General features: G+C 35.4%; 1 protein-coding gene across 6 annotated transcripts; it reads left to right on the top strand.

The window, feature by feature from the left end:
* Positions 1-1,034: 1,034 nt before the first annotated feature.
* Positions 1,035-10,126, top strand: lrrc23 (leucine rich repeat containing 23). 6 transcript variants are annotated; one of them, XM_073938331.1, is made up of 8 exons: positions 1,035-1,085; positions 1,319-1,449; positions 4,468-4,573; positions 5,638-5,900; positions 7,574-7,704; positions 7,801-7,937; positions 8,025-8,223; positions 9,824-10,126. In XM_073938331.1, the coding sequence occupies exons 5-8, from the start codon at positions 7,591-7,593 to the stop codon at positions 9,863-9,865; spliced, it is 492 nt and encodes a 163-aa protein (XP_073794432.1). In that variant the 5' UTR covers positions 1,035-1,085; positions 1,319-1,449; positions 4,468-4,573; positions 5,638-5,900; positions 7,574-7,590; the 3' UTR covers positions 9,866-10,126.
* The last annotated feature ends 1,382 nt before the right edge of the window (positions 10,127-11,508 follow it).

The raw sequence follows: 11,508 nt of genomic DNA, 5'->3' as shown, positions 1-11,508 counted from the left end.
CAAAGACACTGAGGGATGGTTAGGGTCACTAAAGACGTTGGGGGTTGTTGAGGGATACCAATGACACTGTGGGTTGGTGAGGGTCACTGAAGACACAGAGGGTTGGTCAGGGGGACCAAGAACAGAGTTGGTGAGGGTCACCAAAGACACTGGGGAATGGTGAGGGTCATCAAAGATGTTGTGGGTTAGTGAGGGTCACCAAAGACATTGCGGGTTGGTGAGGGTCACCAAAGACACAGCACAACCCTCTGAGGGGCCACCAGAAGACAATGGGATTGGTGAGGGTGACCTAAGGGTGAGTGCTGCTGAGGATCACTGCAAGGTGCTTGATGTGACATACAGCTGAGTTTTTTATAAAGACAAAGACAAGGCAGATGCTGATTCTAACTGAAATAAAGATATCATCTTCAGACATCTTTAGTGTCTCCATTTTTGAGTCTGCATTAGTCTTTAGTTTTTAGCTCAAGCTTAAAGTTAACATTTATTGCAATTACAACCAATTGTTTTACAAAACAGTTAACATAAAACAACTTTATGACATAACCTTTATAAACCCAATAAGCATCTTACTGCCTTTACATTTTGTGAACCAAATATTACTTTTTGATATTTGGATGATTTTTTTCTACCCTTCATTAAAGATCTCGACTTTCCAATGGCATTGATGCACTGTAAACAACATGAGGCTATTAGTCTGTTTTTCAAATTACACACTAGCTCACTTTCCTTTGTCTTAATCCCTGCTTTATCAGGGGTCGCCATAGTGTTATGAACTGCCATTACTCTGGAAACACTCATGCATTCGTGTCACTCTATACCTAAATTGCAACTATTACCTCAAATATAGTGAGTAACAACTCAGTTATCACTCAGTTATCCACAGAAACTCAGTGTGGTTAAATGTGAATAACCCTAGACATGCACAATAATTACCGGGAGGGTATGTGTTCGGCTCACAACTTTTTTTTTGTCATGGCCACGCGATGTGAAATTGCACTCTCGAGATCCTATGATGAGGGAACGGTAGTCTCTCTGGGACATGTGGTGTTACTATGGTAACAGCCATAAACACTCATCAGCGCGAGGTGAGTGACAGAAAACTTGTTCGGACATCGGGATCATATAATCCATTTGTAATTTTTGAGTTATTAATGTTACAGGAAATGATCATAAATTGTTTAACGTTACAAGTAAAATAGTTATTTTCAGTGCATCCTGTCTGTTAAGTTACTAACAAGCAAGCTAAAGTTAGCCAGCATGCTAATGATGTAAATTGATCGATCTAAATTCCCAATCATTTATTTCAACCCGTGAAAAGTTGATCGACAAGGTAGTTAAGATAGAAGAATAATGTCAGACTCTGGTGAAGATGAGGTATTGAAAGCAGACTCTGATCATGAGGGAGAGAATGAGGATCTGGAAGAGAAAGAGAAATCAGATGGAGATCAGGTATAAAATGTGTTTTCTTTGGTCTTATTTTAGTCAGTGGTGGTAAGAGTACAAAAAAATTGTACTCAATTACAAGTACTGTTACATTGCTGAAATTGTACTCAATTACAAGTAAAAGTACTGGTGTTAAAAAGTACTCAAGTAAAAGTACAAATTACTCTTCGTAAAAACTACTCAAATTACAAAATTACAAATTACTTTTTTAGCTTGGCGATATTGGTGGAATTATCCATAAATGCGGAGTCAGACAAGATTCAGGCAGTAAAACACATTTTACATAACACATTTAAAGATACTATAAACACTTTTAAAACTGTGTAAACAGCATTAATTATAGATTATAATTATAGAGCACCTATAGAGGAAACCCACGCCAACATGGGGAGAACATGCAAACTCCACACAGAAACACCAACTCACTCAGCCAGGGCTTGAACCAACAAACTTTTTGCTTTGAGGCGATAGCAATACCCACTGCGCACCATGATTATTTTACAAAAACAATGTTTTGCTATTTTGAGTATAAAGATAACAGAAATATGCACAAATGCACGACTTTTAATCATTTCAAATGATGCCTTTCTATCTGTACGATCAATAGATGATTTAATAAATTAAAAAAACACTTGCAAATTATGGAGAAACTTTGTTAATTACCTAATTCGCGAACTGAACCGTCAGAAACCACAGAACAACACTGCCTAGTGCCTAAACATATTATTAATAAATTAAATATCACACAAATTAAGTTGTCTTCTTACCATAATGTTTTTTTTTCAGATTATAGACTGAAGTCTTGTAAAAAAAAAGGGTTTCTGCAGATATCATAATGTCAAATGTAAGACTTTTTAAGACTACGTCATATTTTTAATATTGTTCAAGATTTTAAAAATAATTATTTTTCATTATTTTATAATTTATTATGATTACAAAGTTGGGTAACGGGTGGGGCAGTGGGTAGCACTCTCGACTCAAGGCAAAAAGGTCGCTGGTTCAAGCCTTGGCAGGGTCAGTTGGCATTTCTGTGTGGAGTTTGCATGTTCTCCCCGTGTTGCGTGGGTTTGCTCAAGATGCTCCGGTTTTCCCCACAGTCTAAACACATGCATTTTAGGTGAATTACCTAAGCTAAATTGTCTGCTGTTGTAAATGAGAATGGGTTGCAGCTGGAAGGGCACAATTGCTGGATAAATTGGCGGTTCATTCCGCTGTGGCGACCCCAGATTAATAAAGGAACTAAGCCAAAAAGAAAATTAATGATTATAAAGTTTTATAACTATTCAAGATTTTTTAAATCAAAGTTTGATGCATCACTCACTTTTGTTTATATCTCGGACAGTTCTACCTATTAAAGTTAAATATCAATGACAACAGAACATGGGTTACTCTACAATTATTTTTTTTATTCTGGCAAGAATAACAGCAAAAAAACAAAAAACATTTTTTGCCCACTCAACAATTGACACATTATTGTCTGGCTAGTTTCTGTCCTCTACTAATGAGCTGAAAAGGCAATAATGGTCAAACAATCCTGTCCATCATCACCAATAAAGCCTAGAAATTGGGCATCAGTTTACTGTAAGTCGATGGGTTCATATTGTCCAGTTATTAAATACCTTATTTGTTACTTAATTTTTGTTACATTGCTTTAACTTCAAAATGATACATCAGTGTAAAACCTATAAATGGTGGAAAAACATATTCTGTAATCTTAAAACCACCTGGGTCTCCACTTTTGCCATGGCCTCTTTTTTGTTGTAACAAACTTATCCCCCAGGTTTTTCCAAACTTTAACAAAACACTTCCTTTCCATGGCTGTTGCAATTTCTAGCCAAGAATTATTGGTCATCTGGTTATCTCTATGCTGATCACGCATGGTCGGATAGTTAAGATGTCTGTACAGTCGTACTGTTACAGACAAAATCTCTTCAAAGCGATTCAAATTCAACTCAAATCAAGCGCGGCGCCGCGCGAACTGTTCACCGGAAATCATGTCGCGCGCATCCAAAGTGAACCTCACTTTGGACGTCACATTCGCCGCTCGCACTGAGCTATTGCATGCTGGTATTATTTGTAGTTTTAATACTGCAAATCACAATAGGACTAGTGAAATAAAGAACTACACCACCACGAAACCAAGCAACAACAAAAAAATTATTTAAATGAGAAGTAAGAGTAGCGTCTCACGCCTTCAAACGCCAGCGCGCGTTCACTGCGTGCAGGATTGCCTTCTGATGCGCAAGTCACTTAGTAAATGAAGATAATTTATTCATGCAGCTGCTCCTACTGATGCAAATTCTGTTTTTACTTTTGATATTTGTCGCCAGTTAATCAGAAGGTGGCAATTTTGTTCTCTTTGACTTGATGGACAGAAAAGCTGCTTTATTTGCTGTCTTTTATGCGATATTCCAGTTTTGAGCATACATTTAATTAGCATTTTAGATGATAACATAGCTATTCACATCAGCGCATCTATCCCCTTTCTTCCCTATATACCTGTAGGTGAACAGCTCCTCCGGGTGTGGCCATGCATTTATCCTCTGCTATTTCTTCCTCATTTCTTCTGTCTTAAATCTCCATATGTCAATTGATAACTTTGTGACTGTATGATGACGGTCACGTAAATCTGCAGTAGCCTGAACTTGTTTTTCGGTTCAAATAATGTACCAGGATTTTCATTGGTCCGTTAAGATGAGCTTTTTTTATTGGCTACCGAAATGCTGGTCAGTGCGTGGCTGAAATATTAAATTATTTACAGTACTCTGTAACGAATTGTGATTTTAAAAGTAACGAAGTAGATTGCTCAGCTTAATTTGTACTCAAGTACAAGTAAAATTACAGGCTTAAAATTCTACTCATGAAAGTACAATTACACCAAAAATGTACTTAATTACAGTAACGTGAGTAGTTGTAATTCGTTACTCCCACCACTGATTTTAGTAACATTTTTATCCAAATAATTAAAATGATTCTTCGTGAGTTCATTTAAGAATCTCTCTGTCTCTCTCTTTACTCAGCTAGAGTCTTGTCCACTAACCCAGGACATTTTAGCGAGAAGTTTATCTTTGCTATGTCGCACAGGGAATGGTCTGTCTCATGCCTATGTCAGACTTGATCTTAAAAATAAGTAAGTTTGTTCGTTCAATAACACTTTTTAGTAGACTTTAGATATTCTAATTTCTAACTGCAACTTTTCAACTATTTTTCAACTAACAGTCATTAGAGCAGGGGTCACCAACCTTTATGAAACTGAGAGCTACTTCTTGGGTACCGTTTAATGTGGAGGGCTACCAGTTTGATAAACACTTCTCAAATAACAAACTTGCTCAATTTACTTTTAATTATACTTTATGTTTTTGGTAATAATTAATGATATTCATCCATGTGAAGACACCAATCATGTTAATGATTCTCACTAAAGTTATCAACCCTGTATTTAATGTATCAATGTGCAACACCTTATTTTTACATATCTCTGCAAATATTTACATTTTTAAATGATTACTTCTATATTAGATGAAGCTTACTGGTAAGTGGCGCTATAGTGAGCTATTTTTAGAACAGGCCTGCGGGCAACACATTTGATCATCTCGGGCTACCTGGTGCCCGCGGGCACCATGTTGGTGACCCCTGCATTAGAGCAAGTAAGGTATAGTTACTCCAAAAACTGTGTACTGGCCCTCAAGTTGTTCCAAATCTTTATAAGTTTCTTTTTAGTCTGTTAAACCCAAAAGAAGATACCTTGAGGAAAGCTAGAAACCTGTTACCGTTCACATCTTTAGTATTTGCAAATGTAGTAAGTCAACGGTTACAGCTTTTTTCAGCTTTCTTCAAATTATCTTCTTTTGTGCTCAACAGTAGAAAGAAAGTAATAAAGGTTTGGGTCTGAGACAACAGTGAGTGAAATTTCATTTTGTGTGAAAGCTATTCTTTAATGGACTTTCTACTTAACAAATGTTCCATAAACTAGTAACTTTGTAACTACACGTCAGCTTATTTTACTGACTGTAACCTAACTTCCTGCCAAAGTTAAATTAATACTCTAATATGAGCTGGTTGACAATGTTTTACTAATCGTTAGAACAATATGTACAAATATCAAAATGAATGACTATTTTCATAATTCTCTACACCATGTACTGTATCTCACTAAAGTTAAAAATATTGATTCCCATTACCTGTCTAAACCAGGGGTCTGACAGACCTAGCCTTGCTCAGCTCCTTCATCCATCTCCGTTATTTGGACCTGTCCTCCAATCATTTGTCAGACTTCTCTCCATTGGCTGGTCTCACTCAGCTGCTGTGGGTGAAGGGAGACAGCAACCTGCTTCAGGGCTTTGAGGGACAGCCTTTCGGTCAGCTCACTTTCCTGCAGTGGCTCAGCATTGCAAGCAATCGGCTGTTTGATGTGAAGGGTCTCGGAGGCCCAGCACTGGAAACCCTCAATCTTACTGGTTAGTTTGGTCCATTAATTAGTACAATACTTTTATTGAGCTCTTTTAAAATATATAGTGCAATAATCAGGTTCTGCAATAAAACAAATGCATCCGTTTTCTTTACAGTGAAATTTCATTCATTTATTATATTTCCATCGGCTTAGTCCCTTATTTTTAAGGGGTCACCACAGCAGAATGAATCGCCAACTATTCCAGCCTATGTTTTACGTGGCAGATGCCCCTCAAGCCTCAACCCAGCACTAGGAAACACCCATACACTCTCAAACACACCCACTTATACTACTACGGCCAATTTAGTTCATCCAATTCACCTATACCGCATGTGCTTGAACTGTTGGGGAAACCAGAGCACTAGGAAAAAATCCACACCAACACGGGGAAAACATGCAAACTCCACACAGAAATACCAACTAACCCAGCTGGGAATCGAGCCAGCGACTTTCCACCATATAGTAAAATTTTAATTTAAGACTTGCTATGAATTTTAAAGCTGTTAATCGATGGTATATGTTTTTGTCACACTATTTCAACTTTTTTAAAAATAATTACATTTAACAACTGAATTAAGGGTGAAAACTACATTACCCATGATGCATTACAGAAATTTCCACCAATCAGAGAAGGTGCAAGATCCACTTCTGTGAAGTTATGCAAATGGAATATCTTTGGTCAGGTTATGCTTTCAAAATACCAAAATTATTTAAATTTACTATTCATTTAGCCTAAGTTTGTCCATGTTTTTTTCTCTGTTGTTTTTTTAAGAAGTTTTTTTAGCTGAAATGGTGGTGTTTTGTGATTAATAAGCTGCTTGTTAACAGCTACTGCCAAAAAAAGTAAAAAAAGAAAAAAAAACATATACGGGCAAACTGTTACCTGTGACTCCTGACGATACATTGAGGTCTTATGAAGTGAAATGATCACAATGTAATTTAAGGTTTATTTGATTGTGTCTTGTAAATGTATTTTAGTCCAGTTTTTCGTACAATAAAATTTTTGATGTTTCATGACCCATGAAACACTTTTATATTCCTTTGAAAAAAATTTACAGAAAAAAATGACGGTTATTATTTTTATATTGCATTATTGAAGGCCCTTCATTCGGCTGTGGTGACCTCTGAAGTTGAAGGAAAATAAATGATGCATTATAGGACCATTGACTTTTTGAATGTTTGACTTTACAGTTTAGACTTTTACCTGTCTGAGACATTTTATGGATTTATTTTTCTCTTAATATTATCTTAATATTATTTCTATTGCAATATAAATTGATATATATATATATATATATATATATATATATATATATATATATATATATATATATATATATATATATATATATATATATATATATATATATATATATTATTGCATAAGATAGTGAGCATAGAGCAAAGTAAATTCACAAAATAACAGAATGTACTGCTCATTAACTAGTCTTTGTACTAACATTTACATGAACAACCAAGACAGTACATCCTTTCAAACTGCTTAAAAAAAGTCCCATAAAACATTTCAAAAGCATAGATGAACTCAAAACACACTACATTAAGTACTACTACACTTTGACATTGGCCGTATTTCACTGTAATCTACATTAGACACTAAACATTTAACTTTAAGCTTCATCTGCAGCAATGTTTTTAAATTCTTGCGTATATTTATTTAAGGTAATGGCATCCAGACCATGCAGGGCCTGGATTATCCAAATCTGACCAACCTGGTGACTCTGGAGCTCAGAGGAAATTGTTTGGAAACAACAGATGGCATTTACCTGCCCAACTTACGCCATTTGTATCTGGTAGCTGCTCTTGTTGATGTTTATTGTGGATTAAAAGTACACAGTAGTGCTTATCTCCAAATAACTATCATCTTGGACATTCACCAAACTATTTAGGCTCAGAACAATATAAAGAAACTGGAGGGTCTGGAAAAGCTTGAGCGTCTCATCACTCTTCACCTCAGACATAACCAGTTAGAAACACTGGATGGACTCAGTGCCAGTATGAAATGCCTCGAGTATCTTAATGTCAGGTAACTGAAGGCTAAAATCGAAAAAGCAAATGTCTCTCACTATTTTAAACTGTTTATATCTGATAACTCTCTGTTTACATTTTAAAGGGGGAACCTTATATCTTCTATGAGGGCTTTGCAGACTCTGGCAAGTGTGGGGCAAACACTAAAGGCACTTGTGCTTTTGGACAACCCTATTGCGAAGACTGACGATTACAGGCTTTATGTGATCTCACAACTTCCCCACCTGGAACGAGTGGACAAAGATCCCGTCACACCTGAAGAAAAATTTGAGGCACAAAAAAAGGTGTGGAAACAATTTATTTTAACTAAAGAGATAGTTCAACCATAAATGAAATTTAACTCAGTTATTACTCTCCCTCAAGTGGTTCTAAACTGAATGACTTTCTTTGTTCTGTTGAACACAAAAGAAGATATTTTGATAAATGCTAAAAATGGGTAACAATCAACATCCATACCAAAGAGCATAGAATCCCCAAGAGGCGACACTCTAGTGCAATTTGGAAAATGGCGGCCATTTTGGAGTGAAAACTCCAATATAACAACAGCATATTATAAGTCTGTAAAATAAACTATTAAAAGTGCTGATGATTGTGATAGTAAGTGTTGTATTGTCATCTTTCAGGTTGTACCTCAGCATTAATGCACTTTTTAAATAAATCAATAAAAAACAAAGTTGCCATCACGACAGCAATAGGGCAGTGGTTCTCAAACATTTTTCATCAAGTACCACCTCAGAAAAAAAATTGTCTCTCCAAGTATCACCAAAATGAGTAGTATTAAAATACAGTAGCGCATTAGGCCCAGTAAAGCAGCTACAACTCTGCACAGTTAAAAAATGTGGCAGATTACATCATAAATATAGGCTATATGTCATATATGACATATTATATACATAATTTTTAATAAATTTTGAAATGTGTGTAGCATGTGCATGACATATTTCCTTCCTCCGCGTACCACTAGAAGGAAGCCTGCGTACCACTAGTGGTACACGTACCACAGTTTGAGAACCACTGCAATAGGGTAAATATGCCGAGCTAGTGTTTTTCCCATACTGATAAACTTGCGGTGACCTGTTATTGTGAATTTTTTTCCAATTTATACAATTCCTTTTACAGCATCGATGTTGTAATGTAATTCAAATACAATCAGTTAAACAGACTTTGGCATTCATTTAGTTCCTTAAGCGTAAAACGAGATAAAAAGCCGTTTACTCGCATAAGCCCATCAGAATTGGCAGGCTAGCGCAGAAGCTTCATTGAATATACTGAGGTAAACTAAATACTCATATTATAAAGACATGGCGGGGAAATTATTAGCATGCTTCAGCAAATACCCTATAAGATCTAATGGACAGCCGATCGTTTTCACTCCAAAATGGCAGATTCCGAGGCTGTTGCTGGGCACTGCTGTTGCAATTGATTGTTCTATTGAGTGTCACCTCTTGGTCATTCTAAGCCACAGGTGTCAAACTCAGTTCCTAAAGGGCCGCAGCTTTGCACAGTTTAGTTCCAACCCTAATTAAACACACCTGATCAAACTAATTGAGTCTATCAGGCTTGTTTGAAACCTACAGGTAAGTGTGTTGGAGCAGGGTTGGAACTAAACTGTGCAGGGCTTCGGTCCTCCAGGAATTGAGTTTGACACCCCTGTTCTAAGCTCTTTGTCCGTACTATGGAAGTCAATTGTTTCAGGTTTTTCAGCTTTCTTCAAAATATCTTCTTTGTGTTTAAAAGAACAAAGAAAGTCAAACAGGTTTGGAACAAGCGAAGGGTGAGTAAATAATGACAGAATTTTTACTTCTTTTCTTGGTGAACTGTCTGTTTGAATATATATCTCAGATAGTTTTACGGTGTACACTGTAACAATGTACTTTTTTTTAGGAGTTTGAAGATGACAATGCTGAAGATCAAGAGGACGACTGAATAGTCTGTGCCAAATATGATTTTATATTTAATAAAGTCTAGACTGGCTGTCCATTTAGTGCATGTGATTTGTAAGGGTGTATAGCTGTTAATGAAAATGAGTAAGACTTATCACTAGATATGATATAACAAGTATCTTTGTAATCTAATGCCAAGGAATAAAACAAGACATCTCAAAAAGGTTTGCAGTCTAATTAAAATCTGTTAAAAAGACACAATTAAGAATGTGAGTATTGGAATATTAAACCATTTCTATGTGTATATTATTGTGTTGTTGTATATTTTAATTTACTGCAATGTCATACACTTTGGTTTACTACCAAGACAGAACAAGAAGTGGCACTTCCTTGTTTAAGAAGACCAACCCACATTAAAGGGGCAGAGTCTAGTTTTAATCTCTAAAGCTTGAATAAATAGGAAATGTAATTAATACAAATAATTTTAATAAATAAATTGAGTTTATTTAACCATTCAACTAAATATAAAACACAATCTAAACAACTAAATGGTGTGGTCAATATAAGTGATGTGTTGACGCTCAAAAATGGAAAAAAAACACCTTTATTTTTCCTCAGGCATTTTGAAGATGTTATTTATATGGTTGAAAAGTAAAATGAAACTTTGAACATTTGTGAAGTAAAATTATGAGATTTCAAAAATAATCTAACAGAATTCTTACAGTAAATGCAGGTAAATGTCAGTGTCACTTTACATGACCCAGTATATTTTAGTATAAAATTTAAATATTAAGATAAATAAGCCAAATTGATAACATTAATTTATTCGTTTTCTTTTCAGCTTAGTCCCTTTATTAATCTGGGGTCGCCACTGCAGAATGAACCAGTAACTTATCCAGCATATGTTTTTATGCAGCAGATGCCCTTCCAGCTGCAACCCATCACTGGAAAGCACCCATACACTCATTCGCACACATACACAGCGAACATAGGGGACACATATACCGCATAGGGGAAACCGGAGCACCCAAAGGAAACCCATGCGAACGTGGGGAGAACATGCAAACTCCACACAGAAATGCCAACTGACCTAGACGAGGCTTGAATCAGCGACCTTCTTGCTGTGAGATGACAAAACTACCTACTGTGCCACTGTGTCACCCCTAAATTTAAGTATCTTTTTTTTTACGTGTTGGTTAATTAATAATTATTAAATTGTTTGTAATTCTTTACTTATGTTAACAAAGGAAGCTCTTTATTTCAATAATTTAGTAAATAGTGAAACTGACATTTAAATCGATAAATACTGTCAGAATACTTTTTGTTAGTCCATTGCAATTATTGTTAACAATTACAATTTTATTCCAAAAAAAAAAAAAAAAAAAAAATATATATATATATATATATATATATATATATATATATATATATATATATATATATATATAATTTACAGCAAAAAATAAAATGTTCATGACAGGGTATTTTACAAAAATAATTATATGTAAATATGATTTTGCTGTTTTTAAGGTTTTAGGTAATTTAGAGGATTTTAAAACAGAATGTATAAAGCTGTAAACTCATAGGGTTAAACAGTTTCCGCACTCCTTTCCTCCTGACTGTCATCATGACTCGACGAATCAGTGATTCAATCATCTCAATCATTTGAAAGATTTTACAACCGTC

The sequence above is a fragment of the Danio rerio genome, chromosome 23, assembly GCF_049306965.1.
Source record: "Danio rerio strain Tuebingen ecotype United States chromosome 23, GRCz12tu, whole genome shotgun sequence".
NCBI lineage: Eukaryota > Metazoa > Chordata > Actinopteri > Cypriniformes > Danionidae > Danio > Danio rerio.
The sequence above is the reverse complement of the archived record's forward strand: the minus strand, read 5'-3'. Positions and strand labels throughout refer to the sequence as shown.

Bases quoted from the DNA above. Each gene is read 5' to 3' on its own strand.
- lrrc23 (XM_073938328.1), top strand. From the start codon at position 1,351: ATGTCAGACTCTGGTGAAGATGAGGTATTGAAAGCAGACTCTGATCAT. The intron at 1,450-4,463 runs GTATAAAATGTG...CTCTTTACTCAG, and splicing joins AGAAATCAGATGGAGATCAG to CTAGAGTCTTGTCCACTAAC. The intron at 4,574-5,637 runs GTAAGTTTGTTC...TGTCTAAACCAG, and splicing joins AGACTTGATCTTAAAAATAA to GGGTCTGACAGACCTAGCCT.